The 19,150-nt window shown below is 38.9% G+C and overlaps 1 protein-coding gene across 2 annotated transcripts in view; it reads right to left on the reverse strand.

The window, feature by feature from the left end:
- The window catches only part of notum2 (notum pectinacetylesterase 2), a 56,754-nt gene that overhangs the window by 10,926 nt on the left and 26,678 nt on the right, over positions 1 to 19,150 (reverse strand). For both annotated transcript variants that reach the window (XM_062033364.1, XM_062033363.1), the window contains exons 2-8: positions 9,550 to 9,727; positions 9,204 to 9,474; positions 9,080 to 9,132; positions 8,626 to 8,721; positions 8,474 to 8,534; positions 5,405 to 5,517; positions 5,219 to 5,321 (exon numbers count right to left, since the gene is read on the reverse strand). In XM_062033364.1, coding sequence (XP_061889348.1) covers positions 5,219 to 5,321; positions 5,405 to 5,517; positions 8,474 to 8,534; positions 8,626 to 8,721; positions 9,080 to 9,132; positions 9,204 to 9,472 — 695 coding nt within the window. In that variant the 5' untranslated portion in view covers positions 9,473 to 9,474; positions 9,550 to 9,727. The remainder of the gene's footprint in view (positions 1 to 5,218; positions 5,322 to 5,404; positions 5,518 to 8,473; positions 8,535 to 8,625; positions 8,722 to 9,079; positions 9,133 to 9,203; positions 9,475 to 9,549; positions 9,728 to 19,150) is intronic.

Here is a 19,150-nt window from a genome sequence, read left to right on the forward strand (position 1 = left end):
CTTTCAGCATTAATAGTGCCTTAACAGATGTGTAAGTTACCCATGCTTTGGGCAGTAATACACCCCCATATCATCACAGATGCTGACTTTTGAACTTTGCGCCTATAACAATCCTGATGGTTCTTTTCATCTTTGGTCCAGAGGACACCACATCCACAGTTTCCAAAAACAATTTGAAATGGGGACTCGTCAGACCACAGAACACTTTTCCACTTTGCATCAGTGCATCTTAGATGAGCTTGGGCCCAGCGAAGCTGGCAGCATTTCTGGGTGTTGTTGATAAATGGCTTTTGCTTTGCATAGTAGAGTTTTAACTTGCGCTTACAGATGTAGCGACAAGCTGCAGCTACTGACAGTGGTTTTCTGAAGTGTTCCTGAGCCCATGTGGTGATATCCTTTACACACTGATGTCGCTTTTTGATGCAGTACAGCCTGAGGGATCGAAGATCTGTATTATCATCGCTTACGTGCAGTGATTTCTCCAGATTCTCTGAACCTTTTGATGATATTACAGACCGTAGATTGTGAAATCCATAAATTCCTCGCAATAGCTCGTTGAGAAATGTTGTTCTTAAACTGTTCAACACTATGCTAACGCATTTGTTCACAAAGTGGTGACCCTCGCCCCATCTTTGTTTGTGAATGACTGAGCATTTCATGGAAGCTGCTTTTATACCCAATTATGGCACCCACCTGTTCCCAATTAACCTGTTCACCTGTGGGATGTTCCAAATAAGTGTTTGATGAGCATTCCCCAACTTTCTCAGTCTTTTTTGCCACGTGTGCCAGCTTTTTTGAAACATGTTGCAGGCATCAAAATCCAAATGAGCTAATATTTGCAAAAAATAACAAAGTTTTCCAGTTTGAACATTACATATCTTGTCTTTGCAGTCTATTCAATTGAATATTGGTTGAAAAGGATTAGCAAATCATGGTATTTTGTTTCTATTTACGATTTACACAACGTGCCAATTTCACTGGTTTTGGGGTTTGTAGATGGAATGATTGAATTAAACAATAATTAAAGAGAACAACTCCTAATGTATCCGTGTTTACATTCAATTTAGTCTCTCACATCACGTTACACATTATATTCGTCAAATACGCCAAAGCCAACCACACAAGCTTCACAATAAAAGCACTCCACGTTATATCTTACCTAATTGCATTTAACTGAATAATAATATCAATAAATATATGACATACAGATTCAATTATGTAACAAAAGGGCCCTCAGTTACATTTTTGTTTAAGCATGATGTTGATTTACAGTTGTGTCTGCCTTACTTAACACCTGTTGTTGTCTTTCAGGCATTTCTGTGTTCCTAATATATTGTCCCAGTCTAGTCAGGAAGAATAAAGATAAAGAATAAATGGGGCGGAAAATTGCGGCTAATATTGGTGGCCATCTGGCTTCTCAGAGCTTTTTTTAATGCTCATTTCACTTCCATGGCACACTTTTGCATGCGAGACATAATGAAGGCCTTAAAGTTCACTAAAAGTGACATTTCTGTAATATTATTTGGGCTGCAACTAGTTTTAAAGCAAATCTCTTATGTCTGTTTACTAGTTATATGAAGATCAATACTGAAATATCGATACCACTGATAGTGGATCTTCATGCCTTAATATCGATTCTCAAATCAAAATATCGATACTTTTGATACCTCCACCCTACACACATACACACTGACTGCACTATTTCTTATTTATTTATGTATTATTCCATACAGCGTGGTAAGCCAGCTAAACTCGGTCCTTCCTCTTGTTAAGGGCTTTATGTTATTTTCTATGTATTACTGTTTTTCTATATTGCCCATTTATGACTTTTTTCCTTAATACTGCCGGGACCTGAGTCGTAATTTCGTACCATATATGTGAAAATGTGTGCGAGTATGACAAATAAAACTCCTTGAATATTCGCAGAAAGTATCAGTATCGGATCGGTATCTAAGAAGATACTGTACCAGACTGAATTTTACTCGGTACTGGATCGAAAAGAAAATCAGTGGTATCGCACATCACTGCTGTTTACTACAGTGTGTTATTTATGTTATTTAAATACATTCAAATATGTGAAAAAAATGTGGGGGAATATTGTTTCTTTAAGTGTAATCAACCAAAAATCATAACTTTGCGTAACTGCCAGTGGGTGCCGACCCCTGTTGATACCTCTGCTGTATTGTATATAAAGGATATCAAAATTACATTTTTATTTTCTGTTATTTTCATGACACAACCTGAAATGTATCCAAGGTACATTATTAATGTTAGGTACAAATTTTCTATTTGTCACATGTATACAAAGCAGACACTAGTTTAACCAATCCCTGAGGAGCAGTGGACATCAAATCCACCAACACTCCAACCGAACTGGAAATGAAATGTTAATGTTTTCGTTTGATGAGGTTGAAGAAGCACTCGCTAAAAATGCTCCCAACATGGGAAGAACATGCTAACACCGCACAGAAAGACCTCAAAATCAGACAACCATGGGAAACCGAGTGGGAATTGATTACAGAACAGTCACTGTAATGCAGTGGTTATCAAACTTTTTTCACCAATGACCACCTCAGAAACGACCAACATTGACACACAGTAGCGTAGTAGGCCTAAGTGTTCATCAAAAACAACGCAAAGATTTTATTTAACGAGTATATTTAATATGTTGGCCACTGTAGCACTATACAGAGTTTGACCAGTAACACTGTGTTTGAATATAGGGAAATAAAACACTGTAGTTATATAATGAATCAAGCCTTTAGCGTACCATTAGATGGAGCTTGTGTACCATTTGTGGTATGCATACTCCAGTTTGAGGATTACTGCTGTAATGTATGTCAACTTGGGGTAATACCAAGGAAAGTATCTGCGTCAACTTGATACTAGCGTGATACGATTGATATATTTCAGTTCTCTTCGATATTTATTTATATCAGTAGGCTCTGTTTTCTGTTATGTTCTTTAATATGTTACATTGTTGATATTGTTACTGTGTCTTTCTACATTATTATACTATTTACAAATTGAGGGAATACATTATTGGACACACACGTAGAAAAAAGGTAATTTACTTAAATGAGAGCCAAATGTTAGAGTTTTACTTATTTTCTACTACTGACTTTATATTAGCTCAAACAATTGTATGTAATGAAAGGGAATAATTACACAACTTTGTTGATATTGTGACATTATCTTGTATAGTCGCAAATATATTTTAAAGCTGTCAAACAATTTAAAATGTTCAATCAGATTACACACAGGGTTAAATACGATTACATTTTAATGTTTATTAGTGGTGTTTTTTTTTTGCAAGATCAATGTGACTCAATAAAGAAGGGACTACATATGCACTTATTAATTATTATGTTTATTGAACATCTTCCACGTCATGTTCATGTTAACAAAAAAACTTTCTGGCTTTATAAACAAACATGTATCCACATGAAAGTTTATCAAATTAATAATGATGATGGAGTAATCCCCAATATTGCTTTAATATTGACAGTCCTATTGTTTTTTTTTTATTTTTTTTATTTTTTTGCTGCTTACTGTGATACACATGTACAGTGGGTACATGATATGACAAAATGATTCAATGATCTTGAAAGAATTCAAGTAAACATTTTTCGTATTGGCAATATTGACTCTTTTTTAACTTATTATCGGATCGATTGTAGTGTCACTCAACACTAATGTAAACTATCGTACTGTTTACAGCAGGGGTGGGCAATTAATTTTTACCGGGGGCCGCATGAGCAACCCGAGCACTGCTGGAGGGCCACATCGACAATATCTCAATTAAATTTTGCTCAATATTATTTTTGATATATGCCGTAAGATAAATAATAATAATAATAATAATTAATAATAATAATAATATTTTCATTTAACCTAACTTAACTTTATACCAAAAGCACTGCTTTGGAAATCATTTGTACCCCTTTCAGAGATCACATTTAGTTCCCCTTAAACATCCTCATGTTGCACAATGAAATGTAAGCATAGGGTGAAGTGTGCATTGCTGTAACTTTGTCAAGTAACAGCATTCCATGATTAATATCAATAAATTAACATTAATAATAAATGACAGTAAAATAAGCACACGTATGACTGAGGAGTCATAGTGTAACTTTGTGTGGTGTTTGAGTTGTCCGACTTTTTGTGTGGCCATAAACGCACCAGTGGTTTAGTGGTATGCGTGTTGGTGACAGACGACAAGTTGGTTTTGGCCTGGTTTGTACGGTAGAAAATGACTAGTTTTTCGAGATAGAAGTGTTTTACTCATGTTTTTGGTGTGGTTATCGCCGAATATAAACAGTTTTGCTCAATAAAGTGATCGATATAATTCTGGGCCTCGAAGCATCTCAATAGACGTTACAATAATTAAACGGTGTTCAATTGAACGGTATTGACGAACACCGTTAGGGCCGCTTGTTGTCACTGTCACTCAAAGTTGCATTGCAAAATTACACAGAATAAATGTGTTTATTTTGTTTAGAATTCAGATGGGATTTGATTTGGTGCGCGGCATATATTTGCTGTGCGCAGAGGACGCTTGAGCAGTGCGCAATTGCGCAGGCGCGCACCTTAGAGGGAACGTTGCTTGGCAGTCCATGTCTTGTTGAAAACACACCATTTGTCATCAACTTTTCTCTTTTTAGCGTCTCGGGTGTAAACCGTGCATCACTTGTCGCTGTGCACCTTCACTCACAGGTTACACACGGACATACGCCCATAAATAACACTTTTCAAAATAAAGGCAGCACAGTTGTATTGCGCGCACGACATAGATGTTTTTTCAACTTTATTTTGTAATTTGTGATTGCAGCTATTCACATTCACTCACAATCACATCACACGGAAGTAATACAAATAACGCTCTTCAAAACAAAAGCAGCACCGTTGTATTGCACACTCGACATAGATACTTTTTAAAATGTATTTTGTTATTTATGATTGACCTCACGCGGGCCGGACAGGGACGCACAAAGGGCCGGATGTGGCCCGCGGGCCGCAGAATGCCAAAGGTCTGGTTTACAGTGTCGGGATGTCTGTGAGGATTGTGATGGTTAGAAGCGGCCTGGGAATTAGACTTAGACTTAGACAAACTTTATTGATCCACAAGGGAAATTGTTCCAAATGATGTTCAATGTCCAATGATCCAGATATACCTGTATATGCAGCTAGGCATCACAGCTTAGTAAAATGTGCTTACCTTGTACCAGACAGCATGACAACCTTGGCCTGCTTGATTCCTTTGGGGACAAGGTCTTTGATGACCTCACGGATAATGAGCGATCCCATGAAAGCATACTCAGCTGATGACAAACACAATGTAGATGAAGTTTGAACATGCTATTGTAATGACCCTACTAAATGTTTGTTTTTGTCAGACACGTACTTGTGTTTGCGTTTCTACCTCGTTCTTTTTCCTTCCCCTGTCGTGGTTTTGGAGCTGGGGTCGGGACAGGCCCGGTGCCACTCCAAACATCACTGGAGCAATATGGGATGAATCTACAAATAAGGACACGTTCACGCTGTTAGTGCTTGTGTCAAGAAGGCATGTCACGGGCATTTATTCGACTATACCCCAAAGACATAAAGAACATATGTGTCTAATAAAAGTAGACATTTTCAAGGGGCATAAGAACAACGCCAGCAGAGAGCTTTAAAAAAAATGTATACAGGGCAAACATGTATCCATGAAAATATAGAAAAACTGCTGATGGTGATGGTGTACAGCAGAGGTCCAAAATCTGGCCGGCAGGAAGTCCCAAGATTTAAAAAAAAATACATACAGTACAGGCCAAAAGTTTAGACACCTTCTCATTTCAATGCGTTTTCTTTATTTCTATGACTATTTACATTGTAGATTGTCACTGAAGGCATCAAAACTATGACACCTGTGAAGTGAAAACCCTTTCAGGTGACTACCTCTTGAAGCTCATTGAGAGAATGCCAAGAGTGTGCAAAGCAGTAATCTGAGCAAAGGGTAGCTATTTTGAAGAAACTAGAATTTAAACCATTTTTTTAGTTATTTCACCTTTTTTTGTTAAGTACATAACTCCACATGTGCTCATTCATAGTTTTGATGCCTTCAGTGACAATCTACAATGTAAATAGTCATGAAAATAAAGAAAACACATTGAATGAGAAGGCGTGTCCAAACTTTTGGCCTGTACTATATACACTACCGTTCAAAAGTTTGGCGTCACATTGAAATGTCCTTATTTTTTAAGGAAAAGCACTGTACTTTTCAATGAAGATAACTTTAAACTAGTCTTAACTTTAAAGAAATACACTCTATACATTGCTGATGTGGTAAATGACTATTCTAGCTGCAAATGTCTGGTTTTTGGTGCAATATCTACATAGGCCCATTTCCAGCAACTACCACTCCAGTGTTCTAATGGTACAATGTGTTTGCTCATTGGCTCAGAAGGCTAATTGATGATTAGAAAACCCTTGTGCAATCATGTTCACACATCTGAAAACAGTTTAGCTCGTTACAGAAGCTACAAAACTGACCTTCCTTTGAGCAGATTGAGTTTCTGGAGCATCACATTTGTGGGGTCAATTAAACGCTCAAAATGGCCAGAAAAAGAGAACTTTCATCTGAAATTCGACAGTCTATTCTTGTTCTTAGAAATGAAGGCTATTCCACAAAATTGTTTGGGTGACCCCAAACTTTTGAACGGTAGTGTGTGTATATATATATATATATATATATATATAAATATATATATATATATATACACACACAGTATATGGGGCGGCGTAGCTCGGCTGGTAGGGCGGCCATTCCAGGTACGATCCCCGCTTTCGCCGTCCTAGTCACTGCCGTTGTGTCCTTGGGCAAGATACTTTACCCACCTGCCACACACACTGATTTAAATGTAACTTAGATAATGGGTTTCACTATGTAAAGTGCTTTGAGTCACTAGAGAAAAGGGCTATATAAATGTAATTCACTTCACTTCACACATATACTGGTATAGTGTATATATATATAACAAAGTTATAGATGTCTCCTTTGAAAATACAGCAAAACGCCACATCATAACATGAATGTGCAGTAAATGAGAGGGTTTCTGTGGTATTGCCTCCTCTAATACACGCAAAATCTTCATTTAAATAGGGCGGTCTGCCCCACTTTTCAGTAGTTTTAAAAATGTTTCTTATCATTTCAATGCAGATGATATTCAACTGTTATGCTCCTTCAATGATTCAGAGTTTCACTTTTTATCTGAGTTCTTCGAGTGCGTATCCTGTATTAAAAACTGGTTGTCCTCAAATTTCCTCCAGATAAATTCTAACAGAACGGAAACTCTGATAATTGCTCCCGATAAAAAGATCCCCCTGATCAAGAACTGGTGCTCTGGGTGCATCTGTTAAAAGCAGCCTTAGAAACCTTGGGTTTGTGTTGGATCAGTCAATGTTTTTGGAGGGTCACTGCCGTCAACTGACCATAAACTGTTTAAATATTTCTAAAAGTGACAAATTTGTTGTCAAAATCGGATCTCGAAATGATCATTCACGCGTTAATTTCGTCTCGTATTGACTATTGCAATTCTCTTTTCACTCTTTTCAACAAGTCAAGGCTAAAGAGACTTCAGACTGTACAAAATAAGGCTGCCAGACTTTTGACCGGTGCACCCAGAACAGCCCATATCACTCCTGTTTTATCCAGTCTTCATTGGCTTCCAGTTAAATTCCGCATTGAGTTTAAAATTTTAGTCCTGACATTCTGTGCATTGCATGGTGGGGCCCCTCAGTACATCACTGACTTGCTGTGCCCCTACTCTTCAGGGAGCAGCCTCCAGTCTTCAGGCCAGGGTCTTCTAAAGATCCCCAAAACTCGTTTTAAAACTCGCATTCCAGGCTATAGCTCCCAGACTCTGGAACAATTTGCTCCAGTCCCTCCGTGATCTTGACTGTGTTGAAACTTTTAAGAAACATTTGAAAACTTATCTTTTTAGTAAAGCTTTTAGTTAATGCACCTTTTAACTATTAATTTTAATCCACTTTGTAACCTTTTTATGATGTTGCCCCTGTTGTTTTAATTGAATTGTTGTTTTACTTCACCTATGTTTTGTTCAGCGCCTTGTGATTTTATCTGTGAAAAGCGCTTTATAAATAAAATTTGCTTACTTACTCTATTACACACGCGGTCTTAGTAGATCACACGTAACACGCCCACTAATAGTACACGCTATTTTACAGATTGCACACGCTGTTTAGCGCGAGGTATTTGGATCTTAGTAAATCAGGCCCATAATCATTTAACAGCACTAATTCATATATAGTCAGTTAAACTGTTTAACTTAAACGCGGCCGTTTGAGGGCAACCATGATTGTGATGTGGCCCTCAATAAAAATGAGTTTGACACTCCTGCACTATAAGAAAAATGTGTGACAACCAACCCAGTACTCCCTTAACCCGCAGTTACCAGAAAATACAGGCACTTACACAATGTTTGAATTATGCCAGTAAGGATTCTCTGCCACTTGAGATGACAGTATTCCACTCCCTGTGAAACAAGCAATTAGAAATTAAATACTGTCAAACTTTGCAAACAGGAACATTATGGAAGTGTTTATGACCAATAATTTTAGTCGTACCACTTTTTGTCAGGGGCCAACCTGATGAGCTCATCAGTCGAGGGATATTTTGGTACCTGGAATCACAGGTCTCTTTGCTGTAGCAGCACCAGCCACCTAAAAATAGGAGAGACTAATATTAAGCATCCGGCACATGCAACTCCATCATAGAGTGCTGCGTGATGAATGGGAGTCAGAGGGCAATGCACCTTGCAGCCTGGGCTCAAACAAGTGTCCCTTAGTTTGAAAACCGTGTTTCTATATCAGGCTTACTTAATGAACTATTAACATTAGCACACATTTAAAAGAATACACTTCTATGTGTGGTTCCGTTCTAAATAAGACCGGCAGCAACCAAAAAAGGAGAAAAACATAGGATGACATCCCTATCTAAATTCCAATGGGGGTGTCAACGCTCAAACAAGCTGACCTCTGGGGGACTAAATTAACCAGAGTGTTTTTTTTAAATACTCACCTTCCAGAAATAACAACCATCTGCGGCTTCCTCTGTTCTCTTTTAGGTAAAACCTGCAGAACCACAAATCATCCTTAACACGCGGTCATATTAAATCTCCATGCACCGTCCCAAGTACTCTTACCCAGCTATTGTTCCGTCGTTGCATGTAACATGTGCGTTCTTGAGAAAGTGCAGCCTCATTTCCTCCGTGGGTTGTTTGGCTGCTCGAGCTCCTGCAGCAGCTCTGTTGTTTGAAATGCTTCCAGCAGAGAGATGAGCCGCGGGGGAAGGCTGGACGGCGTCGCCTGCTTGTTTGGCATGCGTAGCTTTCTTGGTGGACTTCACTTTTGTAATCCCACAGTAGATTTCGCCCAGAAAAAGCCAAAAAACTATCTGGCCAAGTATCCTCATGTCTGCAGAAAGTTAATTTCCCATCAACCTCTGGACACAACGGGCTGTCAAGTCTTAGAAACAAAGAATGCACATACCTATTTAATTGTTACTGAACCACTTCAGAGGTTGGCTTGATGACACGCTCTGGTACCAAAGTGTCCAAAGGGAAGGATGCAGGGATGAGGAGATGTTTTGATGAAGCCTGCAAATTACCGGTGAGCTTTATAGTACCACCATGTGGATCAGAGTTCCTCCCATTTTCTCCCAAAGCGCCTGCTGACGACACACAACAAGGGGAGGTACTGCAGAAAAGATCTCCTTAACATATTTGAAGCCTTAAGCACACCTTCGCCAGCAAAGCGCTTGGCCATCTGACCACGACTCTAGAACATGCTTACCTCCCCCTCGCTCCTCCTGTGTTTGGATTTAAACATCAACTTGGTCGGGATAGCCCCTGCACGGAATGTGACCCCCATAGGTCAATAGAGCACACACCTCACACACTGTATTGAACAGTACCAGTGGGTTGAACAACGTAGCAACATACATTGTGTTTTGTTGCTATAAGGTTGTAAGTTTTAACATTAATGCAGTGGTTCTTAACCTTATTGGAGGTACCGAACCCCACCAGTTTCATATGCGCATTCACCGAACCCTTCTTTAGTGAAAAATAAAATGTTTTTTTTTTTCAAATTCAAGGCAAAGTTACCGGTGTATGTTTTTTTACTGGTGCACAAAATGAACCGTGCATGAGCATCACCTTGTTCAAAGAACAAAACCAACACAGTGCATGAACTCACAACAAATTACACACCTGCAAATCAGATGGAAATTAGAGGGAACATTGTTTGGGGGTATCCATAATATGCCGATAGGGAGAAGTTTTTATTCTCGCGATGAATTGGGTGTCTTGACCTCCGCGGCAGAGGCTCCGCCGAACCCCTGAGGCCGACTCACCGAACCTCTAGAGTTCGATCGAACCCAGGTTAAGAACCACTGCATTAATGAAACCCAGTGACGGGCTGTGCATTTCCCACCTTGGCCTTCAGTGATGTCCTACTAAATCCGACTTCAATAAATACCTCTCAAATTACCATAATTTATGTCGCCACATGACCACGGCTTGAAAAATACTATACAGAAACACACTTGCGCACTGCTGGGCATTGAATGACCTCAATTTGTCACTAGTGTACAAAACGGGCAATTTTTTGGCACATTTGAAAATCGATTGATTGATTGATTGATTGAAACTTTTATTAGTAGGTTGCACAGTGAAGTACATATTCCGTACAATTGACCACTAAATGGTAACACCCGAATAAGTTTTTCAACTTGTTTAAGTCGGGGTCCACTTAAATTGATTCATGATACAGATATATACTATCAAATATAATACTAACATCATAATACAGTCATCACACAAGATACTCATCAGAGTATATACATTGAATTATTTACATTATTTACAATCCGGGGTGTGGGATATGGAGGGTGGGGGGTGGGGGTGGGGGGGGGGGGTAGGTTTGGTTGGTATCAACACTTCAGACATTAACAATCAGCATCAACAATTGCATCATCAGAGAAATGGATATTGAAACAGTGTAGGACTGACTTGGTAGGATATGTACAGCAAGTAGTGGACATAGAGAAAGAGATCAGAAAGTATAAGAAAAAGTGTAAGAAAAAGTGTCTACATTTGATTGTTTGATTGTTTACATTTGATTATTTATAGTCTGAAGAGGTATTATGTGCAAGGGAGGGTGTTAGTTTAGGGTTGTAGTTGCCTGGAGGTGTTCTTTTAGTGCGGTTTTGAAGGAGAATAAAGATGCCCTTTCTTTTACACCTGTTGGGAGTGCATTCCATATTGATGTGGCATAGAAAGAGAATGAGTTAAGACCTTTGTTAGTTCGGAATCTGGGTTTAACGTGGTTAGTGGAGCTCCCTCTGGTGTTGTGGTTATGGCGGTCATTTACGTTAAGGAAGTAGTTTGACATGTACTTTGGTATCAGGGAGGTGTAGCGGATTTTATAGACTAGGCTCAGTGCAAGTTGTTTTACTCTGTCCAACAATAATAAACCTGCATCGGACGTGGTACTGTCAAAACTAAAATAATTGTAAAAAACATACTTAATGTGAAAAAATATATTTGAACTCACAATTTGTAACAACCAATTGATGCCGTATAAGCCATTGGTACCGCTCGTAGTTGGTTGATTCGAGTGGAAGAGGAAGCCAAACCATTTCACCGCCAGAACAGCTTAACTAGTTACCGGGGTCGGCCGACATCGTCTCACAAGATGTAGTTTCTCTTTAAATATCCTTCTTGAAAATGCCCTTGCAAATATACAGTGGGGCAAAAAAGTATTTAGTCAGCCACCCATTGACAATCAATGGGTGGCTGACTAAATACTTTTTTTGCCCCACTGTATATCTGCCACCTAATCAACATTTGGCTCTGCTTCTTTGTTGGTTAAAAAAGTGAGTACCGCTAATTTCTCCACTGGCCGGGTATGGCTCCGGTGCCACTTTCTGCTTTTGTAAATCACAACTTGTAATTGGATACTTGGGAGTGACAAGTGAGTATTCAATCACAGTCACGTTCAACGTAAGGCTACTCTCAACAACTTGTGATCTGATCGGCTATCGCAACTGTAACTGAATGTCCTCCGTTCGTTAAACTGCCCAGCCGCCTTATTGTTGGTTCAGAAGGCCTCCGGCAGAATTCATACAGCGCTGGCAACTAGCTAGCTGAATTTTGATTGGATAAAAGCTCTAACTTCAAAACAGCAACACTTGAGCCTAATATGACATGAAGAGAATTTGATGAATACTTTTCTATATTTATGAAAAGTAAATACAAAATTAAATGAACTTTTATTAATTTATGATCATGATTTACGTTAGGCCAGCAGAGAAGGCCTTGCTGGCCCTGGCGGCACACCACTGATGAAACCTACCTATAACATATTTTCCGAACCAGCATACTCTGCAGTGGACATTTGTGTTTTGCATAAGACGGCTCCTAGTATGCACAAGACATTGAAACAACGTTGAGAACTTGTTGAATTAGGTCCTGTCTTGAGCAAATCAAACTTAACGTTGAGACAAGATGCTTTTTGACAACGTCTAATCAATGTCAGGTTCTGATGTTGATTTGACCATTGAATTGTAGTCATATCTCAACCAATATTCTACAACACAAATACAACGTAGAAATAACATTTTTTTTGACTATGTTTATTCAATATCAGGTTGTGACGTCGAGTTGACCATTGAAATTTGGTCATTTCCCAACCAACAACGTGGATCCAGCGTTAGACATTGTCTCAATTTACAAATACAACTATTTTGCAACGATGCTTCGAAGTCAGTTTTAAAGGATAGGTATTTGTAATCAACGTTGTATCAAGGTCTTCAGCCTGTTAGGCTATTCCTCCCCTAAATGTGTAACTCTGACAAAAGAAACATAATACTACTGCACAGGACACTGGTTCTCTTGAGGGGTCACATCGGCGGTCCCCTCCGAGGTTTCTCATTGTGCCCATTGGGTTCAGTTTTTTCGTGCCCTGATGTGAGATCTGAGGATGGGCTGTCGTTGTGGCTTGGGCAGCCCTTTGAGACATTTGTGATTAGGGGCTTTATAAGTAAACTTTGATTGATTGATTGATTGATATGTGAGGAGTTAGTAAATAGGATAAGATAGCACTTTATTGTCATTGCACTTAAGGATCTCTAAAAAGTTCAGGAGCAGACGTTCATTGTAGGTGACAGAACATAAATGCTGATTGGTCGCCACTAGAGCGGCGCCCCGTAAAAAGTGGGAAAAGGTGGACATGGGGGATTCTTAGTCGATTACAGACCATGCTTCTATGGGTTGGGGCTCAGTCTGGGGTCAAGAAAAAAAACTTAATCGCCACGATAAGCACATGTTAAGACACTTGCAATGAGGGGGGAGCGGCCTGAAGCCGCCAGCCACTAGGGGCGCTGCTTTGTTTTCTGTCATACCTAGATAACAGTATGGTACTTCAAGTTATAAACTGGCTCCCTGTGCGTTACCAAATCAACTTTAAACTCCTTTTATTTGTTTTTAAATGTCTAAACAACCTCGCGCCAACATATCTCTCCGACCTCCTTCAGCCTTACTGCCCCACCCGATCCCTAAGATCAGCCGATCAGCTGCTACTGACGGTCCCTGACACAAGGCTGAAGCTTAGAGGTGACAGAGCTTTCGCCGCTGCTGCTCCCAAGCTCTGGAACAACCTACCTCTTAGTGTTAGACAAGCCTCCTCTCTTCCTGTTTTGAAATCTCTCTTAAAAACATACTTTTATTCCATGGCTTTTAACACTGAGTGATATCCATCCTGCAATGGCGCCCCATAATACACCTGCTGTGAACCTGTTTTTATGTTTTTATGTTTTATTTTTTATTTTTTTTATTGTGTTCTGTTTGTGTTGTGTTGTGTTTGCTCGGTTCTCGTATTATCTTTTAACCTGCCCATTGTACAGCACTTTGGCTACCTCTGTGGTAAATTTTAAATGTGCTTTATAAATAAAGTTGATTTGATTTGATTTGATTTGATCTCAACTCGATGTCACCCGTTGGAATGAATTCAAATCAATGTAATTGGTGTTTGACCCAATTTTAGCGTGTAACATGACTATTAACAAAATATAATACATATTGTATTATACAGTGTAGTATGAACAACGGCAGTAGTTTATGAAGTAATGTAATGACAAAGTCAAGTCAAGTCAAGTCAACTTTATTTATATAGCACATTTTCAACAACTTTTTAGATTGAACCAAAGTGCTTTACAGGTAAAAAAGCATGGAGCAAACAAACAAAACAAAAAAAAGTACAACATTTACCATGGAGAGTGGACTTCTACGGTATCTCTTTTCCAGTTGCTTCTCCGTCAAAAACACCATTAGCAGCTTTTGTCAGGGGTATATGTCTGCCAGTTAGTTTTTAACGTCCTTGGCTAGCTTTATTAATAGGGGTGTAAAAAAAAAAAAAGATTTTCGAATTAATCTCAATTGTTTTTCATAATGATTCTTAATTGATTCAAAAATCAATTTCATTTTTATCTATTTTTTTAATCTGTACTGTCCAGCCAGGAAGGCAAATCATATTGTTGATGCAGATGCCCAAATCATATCATATCATATCATATCATATAAAAGAGAAGTGTGGAATACTGAAGAATATTGAAAGTTTGGGTAAAATATTACTGAACAAAACCAGTTTTCTTTTAAGTAATAAAGAAATTTATCAGAGCTGTTTATCTGTTTTTAGAGGAATGTTGTTAATCATAGAACTGGCACCCATTGTTATTAAGAAAGTATTGATTTTGAATCGATAATCGTTTTGAATCGAGAATCATTTCTGGATCGAATCGTTACCCCCAAGAATCGAATCGAATCAAGTCGTGTGGTGCCCAAAACTCCTGAGCCCTATTATTCTGCTTCAGTATGGCGCAGACTAGCAGTGCTACGCTCAAACTGCTTCAGTCCTCTTATACTTAAACTAAAAACATCCTTTGGTCAAATTGTGTATTTAGGAACTACATTGGTTTAATCCAAAACCAATACAAATTGTAATATTGATTTTCCATACACTAAACAAGAGCTGTATCAAATAATTATTACATTACAAAAGGTAATGAAATAATGTTAGTATTCTATTTAAATTGACCAATTATTATACATTGTATTTTTATTATATTGGTTGTATTGCATCAAACTGAAAGCGATTTCAAATATTTAGACTCTTCCATGTAGCTTAATTAGCACTCAAAGCATTCTCTATCTCAGGCCTGGGCAATTATTTTGACTCAGGGGGCCACATTTAGAGATAAAAATGTGTCCTAGGGCCGGTATATCTGATTTTTAGGAACACTAATACAAAACCTCACAATAATGTCTGATTGAATGCTAAAAACGTTATAAAAAAAAACGGAATGGAATTTAAAATGTTTTTAATGAATGAGAATATACATGAAAAAAAAAGAATGTGGGATTTACAATATTAACTATGAACGATAAAACACTGAATATTGACAACATATGAACGTCACACCCCCTCGCCATCGACGTATTTTACAATCAAGCGAAACGCAACAAAAATGCAACAAACAACAAAATATGAACGCGAAGGGTAAAAAAAACCCCACCTACAATCTGATATATCTGATATATCACTAAGCTTTAGAACTTTGTTGTAGAAATCTCCTTCCGCGTCTGTCCCTGACACCCGCATTTCAGGCTGGTCGCTCTGGAAACACTCTGTGGAAACGCTCCCCACCCACACTGCTTGGTGCCTCATCTGAGCTGCTGAGTATCATAATAACTAATTAGATTACCATAGTAACTAATTAGATTACCATAGTAACTAGTACATCATGCAAAAGCGCAGATTCCAACCATTGAAATACTTTGTATAGTTCAAGACTTACGGTCATTTGAAAACATCACTGCACATCATAATGGCAGCTATAGTTTCCATCTTAAAGATCGAAATAAATTATTTGGGAATGTCCGGCGGGCCAGATTGAAAAGCTTAACGGGCCGCGGGCCTTAATTTGCCCAGGTCTGCCCTATCTGGTCCATGTTTAGCTGTCGACTGCTTTCTCCCAAGGTAACTGAAAATGTATCCAGTTTTTGCATTAGTGACTAAAAGTGTATTTCAGTTTTGGTGTGCATTTCAGTTAGACATTTCTTTCCTTGCAGATTGAGATGTGTCATAAGTTTTTTTTTGTTGTTGTTTTTTTTTTTTACCTTTGGCGATCCATTCAGCAGTGTTTGGTGCCCACAAATTCTTGGAGAGTGTTTGACGAAAACAAACACAGACTATTCGAAACGGATTCGCTGCTGTTCCCCTTGGATGACTGCAGGGTGACGTAACGCTTGATCGCCATAGCATCACAGGCCTTAGGGCTCTGAAATTCTCATCAATGAAACGCACACCATCCTAACTTGTCAATCACAGCACAGGATGGACGCTCGGTAGGCCAAGTATGCAAAAGGCTGCATGGGGCCAGGGGCATGAAAGGGGGCGGGATGTTTGCGGTTATGTGACTGTGGGAGACAATAATAACAAAATGATACATGTGTTACAATGATAATATTAACAAAACAAGCGTGCATCCTCCTCACAGGGTTTAGACTCCTCCTACACTTACTTTCTTTTTTAAGATTTATGAGAATTTTAAGCAAACAGTTCCAACATGTCATAGTATTCTCACATTTGATTACCTAGTCCGGCTTCCTCCCACCTCCAAAGACATGCACCTGGGGATAGGTTGATTGGCAACACAAAACTGGCCCTAGTGTGTGAATGTGAGTGTGAATGTTGTCTGTCCATCTGTGTTGGCCCTGCGATGAGGTGGCGACTTGTCCGCCCGAATGCAGCTGGGATAGGCTCCAGCACCCCCGCAACCCCGAGAGGGACAAGCGGTGGAAAATAGATGGATGGATGGAAATTACCTACAAAATTGGGTGATTTAGTTGAAGCTATCTCCAGTATTTAGGCTAAATATTAATAATACATGTTTTTGATTTCCTTGTTCTTATGTCCCACTTTTTTTTTTTTTTTTTAACAAGTTTACTTTTACTATATTTTAATCTTATTTTTATATTTTTTCATTTTCCTTAAAGGCCTACTGAAATGAATATTTTTTTATTTAAACGGGGATAGCAGATCCATTCTATGTGTCATACTTGATCATTTCGCGATATTGCCATATTTTTCCTGAAAGGATTTAGTAGAGAACATCGACGATAAAGTTCGCAAATTTGGTCGCTGATAAAAAAACCTTGCCTGTACCGGAAGTAGCGTGACGTCACAGGTTGAAGGGCTCCTCACATTTGCACATTGTTTACACCAGCAGCGAGAGCGATTCGGACCGAGAAAGCGACGATTACCCCATTAATTTGAGCGAGGATGAAAGATTCGTGGATGAGGAAAGTGAGAGTGAAGGATTAGAGTGCAGTGCAGGACGTATCTTTTTTCGCTCTGACCGTAACTTAGGTACAAGGGCTCATTGGATTCCACACTTCCTCCTTTTTCTATTGTGCATCACAGATTTGTATTTTAAGCCACCTCGGATACTATATCCTCTTGAAAATGAGAGTCGAGAACGCGAAATGGACATTCACAGTGACTTTTAGCTCCACGACAATACATCGGCGAAGCACTTTAGCTACGGAGCTAACGTGATAGCATCGGGCTTAACTGCAGATAGAAACAAAAGAAATAAGCCCCTGACTGGAAGGATAGACAGAAGATCAACAATACTACCAAACCCTGGACCTGTAACCACACGGTTAATGCTTTCCAGCCTGGCGAAGCTTAGCCATGCTGTTGCTAACGACGCCATTGAAGCTAACTTAGCTACGGGAGCTCGACAGAGCTATGCTAAAAACATTAGCTCTCCACCTACGCCAGCCCTCATCTGCTCATCACCACCCGTGCTCACCTGCGTTCCAGCGATCGACGGCGCGACGAAGGACTTCACCCGATCATCGATGCGGTCGGCGGCCCGGAGACGGAGGAAGTCAAGGTGAGGACAGCGGCGCGGCGGCGGCTCTTGTAACGTCGGATAGCTTTCTTCTTTGCAGTCTCCATTGTTAATTGAACAAATTGCAAAAGATTCACCAACACAGATGTCCAGAATACTGTGGAATTTTGCGATGAAAACAGAGCTGTTTGTATTGGGATACAATGTGTCCCAATACTTCCGCTTCAACCCTTGACGTCACACGCAAACGTCATCATACCGAAACGTTTTCAGCCGGAAGTTTCCCGGGAAATTTAAAATTGCACTTTATAAGTTAACCCGGCCGTATTGGCATGTGTTGCAATGTTAAGATTTCATCATTGATATATAAACTATCAGACTGTGTGGTCGGTAGTAGTGGGTTTCAGTAGGCCTTTAACACCTGTATATTTCTCATTCAACTCACAGTTGCTTGTTGATGTTTTATTTTCCTTTCTTGTCTCTTGTCTTCCTTTCTTGTCTCACAGGAAATGAGCAAACTCTATATAAGTTATGGTGCAAAATAATTATCTGTATGATAGACAAGGAGAAAAGATGATGGTTATAGTTATGGTTATGGTGTTAGTTTATTCCGAACATGCATACAATTGCAATATGATACGTTACATAATTACAGTTTCTCATTACAGCATGTCTGAAAAGGGGTAGGTAGAGGCAGATGTTTTTTAATCTTACCCTTTTTTCGTATTGTAGCAATTACTAACATATCTGTTACTACTCATTCTGTAACACAACAATAAATCCAATAAATTAGTAAAAAAATAAACTGACTAATGAGTAAGTAAATCATTATTAAATACACAAATAATGATAAATAAAGTTCAAAGTAAACACTTTGAGTTTCTTAAACAGAGTCCTATTCATACTTTGTTTGACTTCTTTTCTTAATCCATTCCGTAATTTAATTCCACATACTGATATGCTAAAGGTTTTAAGTGTTGTTCGTGCATACATTTTTCTCTGAGGTTGTATTTCTCCTCTTTTGTAGAGAATAATTGTTGTGCATTCTTGGGTAGTAGGTTATATTTGGCCTTATGCATGATTTTAGCTGTTTGCAAATTCACCAAATCATTGAATTTCAGTATTATTTTTTTTCAATAAATAAGGGGTTTGAGGGTTCTTGATAACTAACGT

This window comes from Entelurus aequoreus, linkage group LG22 (genome assembly GCF_033978785.1).
Source record: "Entelurus aequoreus isolate RoL-2023_Sb linkage group LG22, RoL_Eaeq_v1.1, whole genome shotgun sequence".
Taxonomy (NCBI): domain Eukaryota; kingdom Metazoa; phylum Chordata; class Actinopteri; order Syngnathiformes; family Syngnathidae; genus Entelurus; species Entelurus aequoreus.